We start from the raw sequence: 17987 nt of genomic DNA on the forward strand, positions 1-17987 counted from the left end.
ATCATCAAGAACTTCAAGGAGAGCGGTTCAATTGTTGTGAAGAAGGCTTCAGGGCGCCCAAGAAAGTCCAGCAAGCGCCAGGACCATCTCCTAAAGTTGATTCAGCTGTGGGATCGGGGCACCACCAGTACAGAGCTTGCTCAGGAATGGCAGCAGGCAGGTGCGAGTGCATCTGCATGCACAGTGAGGCAAAATACTTTTGGAGGATGGCATGGTGTCAAGAAGGGCAGCAAAGAAGCCAATTCTCTCCAGGAAAAACATCAGGGACAGACTGATATTCTGCAAAAGGTACAGGGATTGAACTGCTGAGGACTGGGGTAAAGTCATTTTCTCTGATGAATCACCTTTCCGATTGTTTGGGGCACCCGGAAAAAAGCTTGTCCGGAGAAGACAAGGTGAGCACTACCATCAGTCCTGTGTCATGCCAACAGTAAAGCATCATGAGACCATTCATGTGAGGGGTTGCTTCTCAGCCAAGGGAGTGGGCTCACTCACAATTTTGCCTAAGAACACAGCCATGAATAAAGAATGGTACCAACACATCCTCCGAGAGCAACTTCTCCCAACCGTCCAGGAACAGTTTGGTGACGAACAATGCCTTTTCCAGCATGGTGGAGCACCTTGCCATAAGGCAAAAGTGATAACTAAGTGGCTCGGGGAACAAAACATTGATATTTTGGGTCCATGGCCAGGAAACTCCCCAGACCTTAATCCCATTGAGAACTTGTGGTCAATCCTCAAGAGGCGGGTGAACAAACTAAAACCCACAAATTCTGACAAACTCCAAGCATTGATTATGTAAGAATGGGCTGCCTTCAGTCAGGATGTGGCCCAGAAGTTAATTGACAGCATGCCAGGGCGGATTGCAGAGGTCTTGAAAAAGAAGGGTCAACACTGCAAAACTCTTTGCATCAACTTCATGTAAGTGTCAATAAAAGCCTTTGACACTTATGAAATGCTTGTAATTATACTTCAATATTCCATAGTAACATCTGACAAAAATATCTAAAGACACTGAGGCAGCAAACTTTGGAAATTAATATTTATCATTCTCAAAACTTTTGGCCACGATTGTACATGTCAGTTGTTTTGATCTAGGATGCCAAGGATGCAACTGAGGACACCCACAAGACTCATCTGAAGGTATCCCGTTTCCAATTTCAAAAATGAATCGAAGTATATATAGAAGTAGTTTAGTGCCCAAAACACTGATCTTTCTTATATCTCTCAGATACAGACACTTCAAAACCAAATTCCTTCTGATTTTTCTTTTACTATCTGTTATTCAATGCATTTCTATGGGCTAATAGCAGTAAAGCCAAATTCAATGTTTCATCAAATATTTTTTATGTATACACTGAACAAAAATATAAACACAACAATTAAATTGTTGGTCCCATTTTTCCTGAGCTGAAATAAAATATCCCAGAAATGTTCCATATGCACAAAAAGCTTGTTTCTCTCAAATGTTGTGCGCAAATTTGTTTACATCCCTGTTATTGAGCATTTCTCCTTTGACAACATTATCCATCCACCTGACAGGTGTGGCATATCAAGAAGCTGATTAAACAGCATGATCACTACACAGGGGCACCTTGTGCTGGAGACAATAAAATGCCACTCTAAAATGTGCAGTTTCATAACAAAACACAGTGCCATTTATGTGTCAAGTTTTGAGGGAGCGTGCAATTGGCATGCTGACTGCAGGAATGTTCACCAGCGCTGTTGCCAGATAATTTAATATTAATTTCTCTACCATAAGCCACCTCCAACATCTTTTGAGAGAATTTGGCAGTACACACAACCAGCCACACAACCGCAGACCACGTGTATGGCGTTGTGTGGGCGAGCGGTTTGCTGATGTCAACGTTGTGAACAGAGTGCCCCATGGTGGCGATGGGGTTATGGTATGGGCAGGCATAAGCTACAGACAACGAACACAATTGCATTTTATTGGTGGCAATTTGAATGCACAAAAATACATTGCGAGACCCATTTTTTTAAGGTGTCTGTGACCAACAGATGCATATCTGTATTCCCAGTCATGTGAAATTAATAGATTAGGGCCTAATGAATATTTAAATTTACTGATTTCCTTGTATGAACTCTAACTCAGTAAAAGCAATGAAATTGTTGCATGTTGCGTTTATATTTTTGTTCAGTATACATTTTTATACCTACAAAAAAGGGTCCTAAAATTCATAATCAAATAGCTTAATGATCCTTGGTATGACCATCTTAAAACAATTTCATATATTAGCTTAGTAGAACCCCGTCCTTCTAGATGGTAGTGGGGTGAACAGGCCGTGGCTCAGGTCCTTGATGATTTATTTATCATACTCAACGTGTTTTTTAATATAAATAAAACGTAACAGCTTTCCCATAAAATGTGTGCTCATGTTCCACTTTGCAACCCTCAGTTGTGAAAGGCTTTTAATTATTATCCCATATACGACCACAATGTGGCGATATAACACTTAATTTTGAATGTGTGACGCAATTGACTGATTGGGCAGCCCAATCACTAGCTTGGTTTCCATCCAATTTGCGAGATTTTGAATCGAATATTCTAAAATCTGCTTAAAACAATATGCGCATTTATTTTAATTTTAATATGTGTTTCCATCAAACTTAAATACTTTTGCCGATAAATTCCCGTGTACCTTATGAAAATACATTCCGTACATTCTCACTCCTGATGGTTTTGTCAAAAAAACGGTTGATTAGGATATATAGCAAACATGCGCTCTAGCCAACAGCTAGCAGAGACAGTGCGGGTAGGCTATCTACATTATGATATTATTTGTATTTGTCAAACGGCAGCCAAGCACCGATCATCATGTTACCATAATAAGACCCTCGCGATATTTATTGGAAAGGTGCATCAAGCTCATCAACTGGCACTTTCACCACCCTGTGAAGTGCTTCATAATTTATGTAGCCTAATAAAGAGCATGTTTTCCCGAGTCGTAGTGGGAGGACCACACAAAATGTCTTCGCGTGATATGATGGTTATTATATCAATATTTGCGGATAAAGGTGCTTCCACCGCTATTTCTCGTATAATTAACAAAAACATCCCACCATGTCGAACGAGCAGTGTCTTTATATAAAATTGTATCGGAATATCCTGTTTGTTTTCATTCGCACGGTTGTGACTTTTTTCCTGCGTCAGGTAATTCATCCGCATGAAATGGATGGAAACCTGGTTGGTCTGCAGTATAAACCCATACAATGCACAATAAGTCAACCGTTCAATTTGATGTTATAATGTAGTTTATTGTACAAAGTGGATGAAAAGCTAAAATCAAGATGCAGTGTAAAAAGACTGTTAAATGGCTGACCTAGGCTACCACACAACTAAACATCTACAATACACTAAAACCAAGAAACCTGAGACAAAATTGACAATTCACAGCACTTTGATGGGATACACAGCGTCACTCAAAAGGTAAATCTTAAAATGTTATTGTAGTTTATGAGGAATTGAATCTAGGCTACTGGTGGAACACTTTCTCATGTGGAACAGCACATGATGTTGCTGGCAGTGGGAGCAGTACATTTATCAGCAATGAAAGTTGTCACCACCAATAGAAAAAATTATAGATCAAGAAAAAAAATATTCAAATTGAAGGAAGATTGAATAGATTTGTATTTTGGGGACTTGATTTAAAATTCAGATTATCACAAGCAAAAGCCAGTGTGATTGGCGGGATAATGTGATTATTCTAACTTTCAGCAGTAGGCTACAACTGCAGTAGGTTACAACTGCAGTAGGTTACAACTGCAGTAGGCTACAACTGCAGTAGGTTACAACTGCAGCAGGTGGTTTGGCCTCCATAAAAATTGTACATACCAAATTGCACCCTATTCCCTATATAATGCACTACTTTTGACAAGGGTCCGTAGGGCTCTGGTCAAAAGCATTGCACTATGTAGGGAATAGGGTGCAATTTGGGATGTAAACAGCCACTGACTGCGTCAGCTCTGGTCTGTACTGGATACACAGCAACTATGGTATCATCAGTGGACCTGCCAAGGGCCTCCTGTAAAATATACTGCTAGTGTCACAAATTATGTTTTTTAACTGTAGGTCATTGCGCCCTTTTGCCAGACTGTATGATATCATTGTCATAAATTACCCCAGAAATGTGTATGAGGCAATAGCAGGGAAAGGGATCATGTATACATACATATATACACATATTCATAGAGAGGGGGAGAGAATTATAGAGAGAACATTTTAAGAGAGAGTGAGTATTTACTGGCTTACAAGCCTCTCTTCCAAAAGGAATTCTTTCCATGTTTCATCACAATGATTCTGCTTGCCCATTCCTGAACGGCCACAGAGTAGGCTATACGTCACTCCAGGCCAGAGCACTGGACGTCAAGCTGCGAGTCTCTAGCTGTGCTCCTTACTGCAAGACGTCACTTCCTTTGATGAAATAGTTTTCATCTGCATCAGATTATTAAGAAAGAAAAAGTGTGAAAGAAATGGGGTCAAACAAAAGCAAACATTTTCAGGTTCTTGCTCAGCATCATCTGCCCCACTCTGCAATAGGCTTTGGTTGTAGATGCTGGTAGCCATCTGTATGTACATAAACCTCTGCTGGAGATGTATGCGCTCATATCTGATGACAGAGATAAGGCTGTTGGGAAGAGCTCCTTAACCATAGAATTACTAGAATGGTGAAAAAGTCCCTCAGACTGCACCCTCATAGGTAGACTCCATATGTCCACCAGTCCAACGATCACGGTCCATTGACTTGAATGGGAGATCCCGTTTTAGTATCTATACATGTATTTCTATGTCGTCAACAGACTTCAAAGATCTTACTAAAGGCTATCTATGCAATGTAAACACAGCCAGATAGATTAGAGGTGGTTAGCGGCGAGACCCTACTAAGTGTGTATCATCTCTCCAGCTGGAGGAACAGTCTCATGTTGATTTCCCAGCATGCTCTCATACAGAAAGAGCATAACAGGAAGGAAGTACCAGGGCCAGTATCAGTAGTCAACACAGTGACAATGGGCTTAAAAAAACCAACAAAAACCATTGAAATCTGCTATAATGGCTTCTTGACTAGAGTAAAGAGCAGTAGTTATTTAAGCCACTTGGTTTTCGATGGAGGCACACAGCAGATTGAGGCATGTTAAAAGTTATGAGAGTATATCATGAGTAATGACAAGCCAATTGGTCCTAATTAAACATACGTCACACAGTGTGCTCAGTCTTTTATAAAGTGGGCACAGCGTAGTTTAAGACAGGGTAGGACATTCACTTTTACTTTGCATCCTTTGACATTTTATATTCAGGGGAATTTTGTAGTTCATTTCCTACCCTGGGTTTAGACTTCAGTATCACAGTTTAATAATAAGAGGAAATAACCCGTTGATCAGCCAGGTGGAATAACTAGCACACCCCCCACTGCTAGGGATCAATCAACATTCATGTCCAATAATCAATAATAATACATTTTTAATCAACAATGATGTAAAGTAAGAGAACTCAGGACTCCATGGCAGACAGAGAGAACAAGCTCACCATTTATATATGATTACGATAAGGGCAATTCCACAGGTACGGGATTACACTGAGACTTTAAAATGTATGCCAAACAAAACCATTGATTTCAAAGTTTAACAAACCATGCAACTCTATGCACAATGACTACTTTGAACAATTTACACAGTAAAAAAGTAAACATTTACCTTGAAAAACTATCCGTATGCAAAGTTTGGGGACAGAATTACGGTTACTAAACTTTGTACCTTTATTTTATAAATTTGTATTTTATTTGTAATATTTTTGAATAGCGTGCATGCGCCCGGCCCGCCACAGGAGTCGCTAGAGCACGATGGAACGAGGACAACCCAGTCGGCCACACCCTTCAGCTAACCCAGACCACGCTGGGCCAATTGTGCACCGCCTCATGGGTCTCCCGGTCGTGGCCGGCTGTGACACATCCTGGTTCGATACCGATCGGTATCTACAGTTTTACCTGTAAATGTGTTTTTGTAAGATTTTGTGTGGAAATTGTTAAAAGTAGTCCTTGTGTATAGAGTTATGTGGTTTATTACACTTTTCAGTCAGTTTTTTGTTTGATATACATTTTAAAAGTGAAAAATCAGAGTCTCAGCGTAATTCCGTTACCATGGAATTGCCCATAACTAGGTAGGTTTGATTGAATTCCTTTCTCCCCCTCAATAAAAACGTATACCTGTTATGATGAATTGAATCTAAAAATAAATCAATACAAATATGTATAGAGTAATCAGCAGTTGATTGTAAATATATTTGCGTTTTATATTCTTTATAAACCGGCTACTGCACTATGCATATACTGTACTAACTATACCGTAACATTATATAGCTCCACCTTCAAACCATTCTATGAAACAGACTGTCCTTTTTACCTCTCCTGTGTTATATTAGAAGTGGTTGTTTTTAAAGGGTTGTAAACATTGACCAGTAAGCAGAGGGATTGATTGACACATGAGCACTTTCAGAAGGTGGAGGGGGATTGGTAACCTTGATGCCAATTTGTTTTCGGGGGTAAGACAGCAGAAACAGACTGGCCAGAAACAGACTTGCACCCAGGCTAGGTAGTTGGGGTTCTCAACCGGGCAAGGTGGCAGCAGTGGGCCGACCCTGCCCTGAGAGCAGACCTGGGTTAAAATACTATTCAAAATCATGTCAAATACTTTGTCTGTGCTTGATTGAGTTTGCCTGGCGTAATAATGGCCCAATAGTATAGTCCAAAAATGGCAAACCTGGCACATCAAAGTATGTGAAAGATTTCAAGTAGTATTTGAACCCAGGTCTGCCTGAGAGACCCCTAACGGAGCATGCTCAGATCAGACTTTGGCTTTCATGTTGATGAGAACAGAACAGCAGGTGAGGGCTCCGTCCACCTTCACCTTCTCCATGTTGGACACTGGGATCAACATGTGGTCCTTCAGCTTCTCAAACACCTGGGGGAGAGAGAGTTGGGTAGAGAGAGAGAGAGGGGTGGGGTGAGAGAGCGGGATGGGGTGAGAGAGAGAGGGATGGGGTGAGAGAGATGGGGAGAGAAAGAGAGGGATGGGGAGAGAAAGAGAGGGATGGGGTGAGAGAGGGATGGGGAGAGAGAGAGGGATGGGAGAGAGAGAGGGATGGGGTGAGAGAGAGGGATGGGGAGAGAGAGAGAGAGAGGGATGGTAGAGAGAAAGAGGGATGGGGAAAGAGAGAGGGATGGGGAGAGAGAGAGAGGGATGGGGAGAGAGAGAGAGGGATGGGGAGCGAGAGAGAGGGATGGGGGAGAGAGAGGGGGATGGGGAGAGAGAGGGATGGGGAGAGAGGGGGATGGGGAGAGAGAGGGATGGGGAGAGAGGGGGGTGGGGAGAGAGAGAGGGGGATGGGGAGAGAGGGGGGTGGGGAGTGAGAGAGAGGGGGGTGGGGAGAGAGATGGATGGAGAGAGAGAGGGATGGGGAGAGAGGGATGGGGAGAGAGGGGGGTGGAGAGAGAGAGAGAGAGGGATGGGGAGAGAGAGAGAGGGAAGGGGAGAGAGGGAGAGAGAGAGGGGGAAGGGGAGAGAGAGAGGGATGGGGAGAGAGTGAGAGAGGGATGGGGAGAGAGAGGGAGAAGGGGAGAGAGAGAGGGATGGGGAGAGCGAGAGGGATGGGGAGAGAGGGGGGTGGGGAGAGAGAGAGAGAGGGATGGGGAGAGAGAGGGGGATGGGGTGAGAGAGAGGGAAGGGGAGAGAGAGAGAGGGATGGGGAGAAAGAGAGAGGGATGGGGTGAGAGAGAGGGAAGGGGAGAGAGAGAGAGAGAGAGAGGGATGGGGAGAGAGAGAGAGAGAGGGATGGGGAGAGAGAGGGATGGGGAGAGAGAGGGATGGGGAGAGAGAGAGAGGGATGGGGAGTGAGAGAGAGAGAGAGAGAGGGATGGGGAGAGAGAGAGGGATGGAGAGAGAGAGGGATGGGGAGAGAGAGAGAGGGAGAGAGAGAGGGATGGGGAGTGAGAGAGAGAGGGATGGGGAGAGAGAGAGAGGGAGGGATGGGGAGAGAGGGATGGGGAGAGAGAGAGAGAGGGATGGGAGAGAGAGAGAGGGATGGGGAGAGAGAGAGGGATGGGGAGAGAGAGAGAGAGGGATGGGGAGGGAGAGAGAGGGATGGGGAGAGAGAGAGAGGGATGGGGAGGGAGAGAGAGAGAGGGATGGGGAGGGAGAGAGGGATGGGGAGAGAGAGGGGGATGGGGAGAGAGAGAGGGATGGGGTGGGGGGAGAAAGGGAGGGGGAGGGAGAGAGAGAGAGGGATGAGGAGAGAGAGAGAGGGATGAGGAGAGAGAGAGGGGGATGGGGAGAGAGAGGAGGATGGGGAGAGAGAGAGGGGGATGAGGAGAGAGAGAGAGGGATGGGGAGAGAGAGAGAGAGAAAGAAAATGATTATGAAATAATATTGATATACACCTCAGCTCAGCCTCTCCAGGACAAGTACAAATGATGGTCCCTCCTCAGACAATAGTTTGAACAACACTAGAGAAGGTAGGAGTCTTCACCTTAAGTGACTTTAGGTTACAGGCTTTGCTAATTTTACAATGATTTGGGAGCACTTACAAGGGATACAAATCTTCTCTAACATTTAGGTAGAGAAGAGTTCTCAAAAACGGAGTGAGAAATATTACGTAATCTCCAAAAACCCTCATAAAGCAATGTGTCACCCTGTGGAGCCCCTCCAGAAGAAAACCAGTGTTTTCCTAAGAGCCTTCCAAGCCAGAATACTTCTCTCTCTCTCTCAGTTCAATTCAAAGGGGATTTATTATCATGAAAAACATATCTTAACATTGCCAAAGCAAATGAAAGCAAAACACAAGAACAATCAGACATTAACAGGTAACATTACAAATGAAAGTTTCAAAATATCTCCCCCCTCTCTCTGTCGCACTAAAAGCCTGGGCTTGCACTACCATGGGGGCGACAAGCAACCCACCCAACTCTGGCTATCAGATTATCCAGCCATGAGGCAAGAGGTCTTACTCTGGCCCTGCTATAATCAATACGTAGAATAGCAATACAGCCCATCAACCAAGGGAGGGGAGTCATGAGGTCAGAGGGGAAAAGCACTATAGCCAAACTCCTCCACAACAAATCTGTTCCCTTTTCTACGTCTGTCTGTCTGTCTGTCTGTCTGTCTGTCTGTCTGTCTGTCTGTCTGTCTGTCTGTCTGTCTGTCTGTCTGTCTGTCTGTCTGTCTGCCTGCCTGCCTGTCTGTCTGCCTGTCTGCCTGCCTGCCTGCCTGTCTCTTTCTCAAGTGTTTCTGTTTTTATGGCAGTGAGTCTGTGCTTTCCAGCTGCGTTCTTATAACTGTGGTTGAAATGTATTATGTCAGGCCAGGAGAACTTCACTGTGAGGGCTGGCTGTATTTCACTGAAACTTTGACTTCTTTATCTCTGCTCAGTTTGTGACAGTCACCACCCCAGACCCTAAAGTCACCTCCTTTGCCCCACAGTCGCCCCCCCCCCCACCCTCTCCCATGACCTTCTGCCTTTGTTATGTAACGTTGCTAAAAATAGCTGGAGCCAGAGTTTTTGGGACAAGAATGTTTAGTGTTTATAGAGTTAGAAAGCAGAGCGGCAGAGAAGCAGGCAGAGTGAGTATGTTGATAAATCTCTCTCCTCTTCCTCTCTCTATCTGAAAAGGGGATCAGGGGACTGCCATGTTGAAGCACTCAGAGGAAAAACTTCACACAACCAAGAACCAACCTCTGTCTCTCTCTCTGTCTGTCTCTCTGTCTGAAAAGGGGATCAGGGGACTGCCATGTTGAAGCACTCAGAAGAAAAACTTCACACAACCAAGAGCCAACCTCTGTCTGTCTGTCTGTCTGTCTGTCTGTCTGTCTGTCTGTCTGTCTGTCTGTCTGTCTGTCTGTCTGTCTGTCTGTCTGTCTGTCTGTCTGTCTGTCTGTCTGTCTCTCTGTCTCTCAGTCAGTCTATGTCTGTCTGTCTGTCTGTCTGTCTGTCTGTCTGTCTGTCTCTCTCTCTCTCTCTGTCTCTCTCTGTCAGTCTCTCTCTGTCTGTCTCTCTGTCAGTCTATGTCTGTCTGTCTCTCTGTCTGTCTCTTTGTATGTCTGTCTGTCTCTCTCTCGCTCTGTCTGTCTGTCTGTCTGTCTGTCTGTCTGTCTGTCTGTCTGTCTGTCTGTCTGTCTGTCTCTCTCTCTCTCTCGGTCTGTATGTCTCTCTCTCTGTCAGTCTCTCTCTGTCTGTCTGTTTCTCTCTCTGTCAGTCTCTCTGTCTCTCTCTCTGTCTGTCTGTCTCTCTCTGTCTGTCTGCCTCTCTCTCTGTCTGTCAGTCTCTCTCTGTCAGTCTTTCTCTGTCAGTCTCTCTCTCTCTGTCTGTCTGTCTGTCTGTCTCTCTCTGTCTGTCTGCCTCTCTCTCTGTCTGTCAGTCTCTCTCTCTGTCAGTCTCTCTCTGTCTGTCTATGTCTGTCTGTCTGTCTGTCTGTCTGTCTGTCTGTCTGTCTGTCTGTCTGTCTGTCTGTCTGTCTGTCTCTTTGTATGTCTGTCTGTCTCTCTCTCTGTTTGTCTCTCTCTCTGTTTGTCTGTCTGTCTGTCTGTCTGTCTGTCTGTCTGTCTGTCTGTCTGTCTGTCTGTCTGTCTGTCTGTCTGTCAGTCTATGTATGTCTGTCTCTCTGTCTGTCTCTCTGTCTGTCTGTCTCTCTCTGTCTGTCTGTCTCTCTGTCAGTCTATGTCTGTCTGTCTCTCTGTCTGTCTCTTTGTATGTCTGTCTCTCTGTCTGTCTCTTTGTATGTCTGTCTGTCTCTCTCTCGCTCTGTCTGTCTGTCAGTCTATGTATGTCTGTCTCTCTGTCTGTCTGTCTGTCTGTCTGTCTGTCTGTCTGTCTGTCTCTCTCTGTCAGTCTCTCTCTGTCTGTCTGTCTCTCTGTCAGTCTATGTCTGTCTGTCTCTCTGTCTGTCTCTTTGTATGTCTGTCTCTCTCTCTCTCTCTCGCTCTGTCTGTCTGTCTCTCTCTCTGTCGGTCTCTCTCTCTGTCAGTCTCTCTCTGTCTCTCTGTCTGTCTGTCTGTCTGTCTGTCTGTCTGTCTGTCTGTCTGTCTGTCTGTCTGTCTGTCTGTCTGTCTCTCTCTCTATCTCTCGTTCTGTCTGTCTCTCTCTGTCTGTCTGTCTCTCTCTCGTTCTGTCTGTCTCTCTCTCGTTCTGTCTGTCTCTATGTCTCTCTGTCTCTCTGTCTGTCTGTCTGTCTGTCTGTCTGTCTGTCTGTCTCTCTGTCTGTCTGTCTGTCTCTCTCTCTCTCTGTCTATCTCTCTCTCTCTCTGTCTGTCTGTCTCTCTGTCTGTCTCTCTGTCTGTCTGTCTGTCTGTCATTTTCTCTGTCTGTCTCTCTCAATTAAATTTCAATTCAATTCAAGGGGCTTTATTGGCATGTGAAACATATGTTTACATTGCCAAAGCAAGTGAAATAGATAAACAAAAAGTGTACAGTAAACATTACACTTACAAAAGTTGCAAAAGAATAAAGACATTACAAATGTCATTATGTCTATATACAGTGTTGTAATGATGTGCAAATAGTTAAAGTACGAAAGGGAAAATGAATAAACATAAATATGGGATGTATTTACAATGGTGTTTGTTCTTCACTGGTTTCCCTTTTCTTGTGGCAACATGTCACAAATCTTGCTGCTGTGATGCACACTGGTATTTCACCCAATAGATATGGGAGTTTATCAAAATTGGATTTGTTTTCTAATTCTATATTGTTATACACAGTTTAAGTCGGAAGTTTACATTCACCTGAGCCAAATACATTTCAACTCAGTTTTTCACAATTCCTGACATTTAATCCTTGTAAAAATTCCCTGTCGTAGGTCAGTTAAGATCACCACTTTATTTTAAGAATGTGAAATGTCAGAATAATAGTAGAGATAACGATTTATTTCAGCTTTTATTTCTTTCATCACATTCCCAGTAGGTCAGAAGTTTACATACACTCAATTAGTATTTGGTAGCATTGCCTTTAAATTGTTTAACTTGGGTCAAACGTTTCGGGTAGCCTTCCACAAGCTTTCCACAATAAGTTGGGTGAATTTTGGCCCATTCCTCCTGACAGAGCTGGTGTAACTGAGTCAGGTTTGTAGGCCTTGCTCGCACACGATTTTTCAGTTCTGCCCACAAATTCTCTATGGGATTGAGGTCAGGGCTTTGTGATGGCCACTCCAATACCTTTGTTGTCCTTAAGCCATTTTGCCACAACTTTGGAAGTATGCTTGGGGTCATTGTCCATTTGGAAGACCCACTTGCGACCAAGCTTTAACTTCCTGACTGATGGCTTGAGATGTTGCTTCAATATATCCACATAATTTTCCTTCCACATAATTTTCCATCCTCATGATGCCATCTATATTGTGAAGTGCACCAGTCCCTCCTGCAGCAAAGCACCCCCACAACATGATGCTGCCACCCCTGTGCTTCACGGTTGGGATGGTGTTCTTCGGCTTGCAAGCCTCCCCATTTTTCCTCCAAACATAATGATGGTCATTATGGCCAAACAGTTCTATTTTTGTTTCATCAGACCAGAGGACATTTCTCCAAAAAGTCTGATCTTTGTCAGTTGCAAACCGTAGTTTGGCTTTTTTTATGGCGGTTTTGGAGCAGTGGCTTCTTCCTTGCTAAGCGGCCTTTCAGGTTATGTCGATATAGGATTTGTTTTACTGTGGATATAGATTATTTTGTACCTGTTTCCTCCAGCATCTTCACAAGGTCCTTTGCTGTTGTTCTGGGATTGATTTGCACTTTTCGCACCAAAGTACGTTCATCTCTAAGAGACAGAACGCGTCTCCTTCCTGAGCGGTATGACGGCAGCGCGGTCCCATGGTGTTTATACTTGCGTACTATTGTTTGTACAGATGAACGTGGTACCTTCAGTTGTTTGGAAATTGCTCCCAAGGATGAACCAGACTTGTGGAGGTCTACAATTGTTTTTCTGAGGTCTTGGCTGATTTCCTTAGATTTTCCTATGGTGTCAAGCAAAGAGGCACTGAGTTTGAAGGTAGGCCTTGAAATACATCCACAGGTACACTCCCAATTGACTCAAATGATGTCAATTAGCCTATCAGAAGCTTCTAAAGGCATGACATCATTTTCTGGAATTTTCCAAGCTGTTTAAATGCACAGTCAACTTAGTGTATGTAAACTTCTGACCCACTGGAATTGTGATACAGTCAATTTTAAGTGAAATATTCTGTCTGTAAACAATTGTTGGAAACATTCCTTGTGTCATGCACAAAGTAGATGTCCTAACCGACTTGCCAAAACTATATTTTGTTCACAATAAATTTGTGGAGTGGTTTAAAAATGAGTTTTAATGACACCAACCTAAGTGTATGTAAACTTCCGACTTCAACTGTAGATGTGATGTTCAATCATGCTGCTTTTGAAAAAGAGAGCGAGTTTACATGGAACTGTGTCTGACACACAAAGATGTATCCCTATGTTCTGACACACAGAGATGTATCCCTGTGTTCTGACACACAGAGATGTATCCCTGTGTTCTGACACACAGAGATGTATCCCTGTGTTCTGACACACAGAGATGTATCCCTATGTTCTGACACACAGAGATGTATCCCTATGTTCTGACACAGAGAGATGTATCCCTGTGTTCTGACACAGAGAGATGTATCCCTATGTTCTGACACACAGAGATGTATCCCTATGTTCTGACACACAGAGATGTATCCCTATGTTCTGACACACAGAGATGTATCCCTGTGTTCTGACACACAGAGATGTATCCCTATGTTCTGACACACAGAGATGTATCCCTATGTTCTGACACACAGAGATGTATCCCTATGTTCTGACACACAGAGATGTATCCCTATGTTCTGACACACAGAGATGTATCCCTATGTTCTGACACACAGAGATGTATCCCTATGTTCTGACACACAGAGATGTATCCCTGTGTTCTGACACACAGAGATGTATCCCTATGTTCTGACACACAGAGATGTATCCCTATGTTCTGACACACAGAGATGTATCCCTATGTTCTGACACACAGAGATGTATCCCTATGTTCTGACACACAGAGATGATTGGGATTCCAACACCTCTACATGAATGATTCTTCATCACACAGCTGGTGTTCAGAGGCAGAAAGTGTCCCAAGTTTCCATCCAGGACACATATGAATACACACGTCCCCACAGTGGTCTGATACAGGAAAGAGAGGCAGTCACTCTGATTTTATCATGTTTGGCTTGAATTTCCCTTCAGCCAATCCTCAAGGAAAATATATTAGTAAGCCTTTGGAAATTGGACAACGGTTCCAAATCCAAAAGAGACATATTTCAATAAACGGTTTGTACTAAAAATAAATGTTCAAGTTTGGGTTTTAACCACAGAGTACATTTGAGGTGTTGGGGCTGTCTGTGCAGATTGCAGGGTGTTGGTGATGTGGTAATCAGGAGCTCAGAGTGAGTTACTGTGTAGTGACACTGAGGAATGTAAATGGCATGGCTCATCCTCAACGATGCCTTACCGCTACAGAGACAATAACATTCACTGCTTCCATACGAGCTGATGTCCAACAGTCACAGGCTGTGTGTGTTAGTGAATGTGTGTGTATACTGTACGTATGTGTGTGTGTGTGTGTGTTAGTGAATGTGTGTATACTGTACGTATGTGTGTTTGTGTGTGTGTGTGTTAGTGAATGTGTGCATGTGAATATGTGTGTATACTGTACGTATGTGTGTGTGTGTGTGTTAGTGAATGTGTGTGTATACTGTACGTATGTGTGTGTGTGTGTGTGTTTGCTCACCTTGGCACTCTCTGGGAACTCCTCTGGGGTGCAGTGTAACAGCACATGGCCTTTGCCAGGGAGGTTCATGTAGATGGTGTTGGCTGCAATGTCATCAGGCACTGTCAGCTTGTCATAACGATGGTCACTCATCTGCTGCATGATCTATAGACACAAAGGAAGACAGATGGATGGTAAGCTATGAGGGACACAGCACCACGGTCCAACTTCCCTCCTATACTCCTTGGCCGTTGGCCAAAACCCTCTGGTGTTTGTAGATCTGTAAGGTGTAAGGAATATGGTGGGAGCTCCACCACTACACTGCTATACCTTTCCAGGCAAACAAGTAAGGGTTAGATCCAAGGGGGAGGGGTAGGGAGCATATTGGTGCCGGGCAAAATAGAACCAGACCCTGCTGTTCCTGCCCGCTCAAGTTCTAACCTTCAAACGTCTATCTGGGCGACTGAGCCTTGATGGAGAACACAGACAGGGGCAGACAGACTGACTGACATTCTTTCACAGCAGATGTCATGTAATTGATGTAATCTGCCGAGTCGGGGCTGGGGGGAGAAGGAGCAATGAGGATGTTATGACCTGCATGCAGAGCAGGTGTGTGTGTGTGTGTGTGTGTCTCCAAAATGTTTACGACCTGAACATCTGTGAATGCCTTAGAGAAGTAGGAGGAAGGAGAATGAAAGTAAACCAAACAACATTAAAAAGGTATTTTCACAAGTGGAGCATGAGATCTCCCCCAGGATAAGAAAAGTTGATTTAACCAGGGTCAGATCCTCCTCCTGTCATACTCTCCTTTCCACTCAACTTTTTTGTCCATCCTGTCATCTCTTCTCCCTCCTCTCATCCCTTCTGCTCTGCTCTCCTTTTTTATATCATGCAGAGAGAGAAAGGTTGAGCTGGCGTGTGTGTGTGTTTGAGGAGAGTTAGGGTTAGAATTGTGTGTCTGTGTGTGTGTGTCTCTGTGTGTGTGCGTGAGGAGAGTTAGGGTTAGAATTGTGTGTCTGTGTGTGTGTTTGAGTAGAGTTAGGGTTAGAATTGTGTGTGTGTGTGTGTGTGTGTGTGTGTGTCTCTGTGTGTGTGCGTGAGGAGAGTTAGGGTTAGAATTGTGTGTCTGTGTGTGTGTCTCTGTGTGTGTGTCTCTGTGTGTGTGTCTCTGTGTGTGTGAGTGAGGAGAGTTAGGGTTAGAATTGTGTGTCTGTGTGTATGTCTCTGTGTGTGTCTCTGTGTGTGTGAGTGAGGAAAGTTAGGGTTAGAATTGTGTGTCTGTGTGTGTGTCTCTGTGTGTGTGAGTGAGGAGAGTTAGGGTTAGAATTGTGTGTCTGTGTGTGTGTGAGTGAGGAGAGTTAGGGTTAGAATTGTGTGTCTGTGTGTGTGTGAGTGAGGAGAGTTAGGGTTAGAATTGTGTGTCTGTGTGTGTGAGTGAGGAGAGTTAGGGTTAGAATTGTGTGTCTGTGTGTGTGTGAGTGAGGAGAGTTAGGGTTAGAATTGTGTGTCTGTGTGTGTGTGAGTGAGGAGAGTTAGGGTTAGAATTGTGTGTCTGTGTGTGTGAGTGAGGAGAGTTAGGGTTAGAATTGTGTGTCTGTGTGTGTGAGTGAGGAGAGTTAGGGTTAGAATTGTGTGTCTGTGTGTGTGAGTGAGGAGAGTTAGGGTTAGAATTGTGTGTCTGTGTGTGTGAGTGAGGAGAGTTAGGGTTAGAATTGTGTGTCTGTGTGTGTGAGTGAGGAGAGTTAGGGTTAGATGAGTGTTTGTGGTGTTAATCCATGATAAATCTATCAACCCCTCACAGTGCTCTATGTGTCTCTGTGGTTTATAATGTGCACAATGGGCTTTGTGGCTCGACCTGTTCACACATTCCACTCTACCCTTGGTTTGACTGCTGCATGTGTGTGTGTGTGAGTATATGTGTGTGTGTTAGAGACAGAGAGAGTGTGTGTGTGTGCGTGCAAAGTGTATGGTGTTTGAGTGGGTGTATCTCCCAGATCTGCCAGTCTAGAGCATGGCCGGCTCTGCCCGGCTGGGCCCGACTGGGGGACAGAGTAACCATTAACACCTCGGGTCATGTCTGGTGTGTTGCGTCATCGCAGTGGTCCTAAATGAAAACATGTCTATGTGCGTGACCGCGAACGCTCTCCTTTACATACAGGAGGATTAGCTGTCTGCCTGGAGTGAGAGACTGTCACACCATACTGATCAGCCTTCACTAAGTCAGTTTTAAAATTGTCATTTTCTCTTCTCTCAAATCCATATTGGACACCGACCCATTCTGGGTGCCGATATTTTTTATTTATATTTATTTCACCTTTATTTAACCAGGTAGGCTAGTTGAGAACAAGTTCTCGTTTGCAACTGCGACCTGGCCAAGATAAAGCAAAGCAGTTCGACACATACAACAACACAGTTACAAATTAAATAAACAAACATACAATCAATAATACAGTAGAAAAAAAATATATACAGCATGTGCAAATGAGGTAGGATAAGAGAGGTAAGGCAATAAATAAGCCATGGTGGCGAAGTAATTACAATATAGCAATTAAACACTGGAATGGTAGAATGTGCAGAAGATGAATGTGCAAGTAGAGATACTGGGATGCAAAGGAGCAAGATAAATAAATAAATACAGTATCGGGATGAGGTAGATTGGATGGGTTATTTACAGGCGATCTATGTACAGGTGCAGTGATATGTGAGCTGCTCTGACAGCTGGTGCTTAAAGCTAGTGAGGGAGGAAAGAGTCTCCAACTTTAGTGATTTTTGCAGTTTGTTCCAGTCATTGGCAGCAGAGAACTGGAAGGAGAGGGGGCCAAAGGAAGAATTGGCTTTGGCAGTGACCAGCGAGATATACCTGCTGGAGCGCGTGCTACAAGTGGGTGCTGCTATGGTGACCAGTGAGCTGAGATAAGGTGGGGCTTTACCTAGCAGAGACTTGTAGATGACCAGGAGCCAGTGGGTTTGGCGACGAGTATGAAGCGAGGGCCAGCCAATGAGAGCGTACAGGTCGCAGTGGTGGGTAGTATATGGGGCTTTGGTGACAAAACGGATGGCACTGTGATAGACTGCATCCAATTTGTTGAGTAGAGTGTTGGAGGCTATTTTGTAAATTACATCGCCGAAGTCGAGAATCGGTAGGATGGTCAGTTTTACAAGGGTATGTTTGGCAGCGTGAGTGAAGGAT

The 17987-nt window shown here is 44.2% G+C and overlaps 1 protein-coding gene across 1 annotated transcript in view; it reads right to left on the reverse strand.

The window, feature by feature from the left end:
• Positions 1 to 3258: 3258 nt before the first annotated feature.
• The window catches only part of ddah1 (dimethylarginine dimethylaminohydrolase 1), a 122028-nt gene continuing 107299 nt past the window's right edge, over positions 3259 to 17987 (reverse strand). Inside the window, exons 5-6 of the mRNA XM_071346190.1 lie at positions 14819 to 14962; positions 3259 to 6975 (exon numbers count right to left, since the gene is read on the reverse strand). Coding sequence (XP_071202291.1) covers positions 6859 to 6975; positions 14819 to 14962 — 261 coding nt within the window. The 3' untranslated portion in view covers positions 3259 to 6858. The remainder of the gene's footprint in view (positions 6976 to 14818; positions 14963 to 17987) is intronic.

This window comes from Salvelinus alpinus, chromosome 16, assembly GCF_045679555.1.
Source record: "Salvelinus alpinus chromosome 16, SLU_Salpinus.1, whole genome shotgun sequence".
In the NCBI taxonomy this organism is placed as follows: domain Eukaryota; kingdom Metazoa; phylum Chordata; class Actinopteri; order Salmoniformes; family Salmonidae; genus Salvelinus; species Salvelinus alpinus.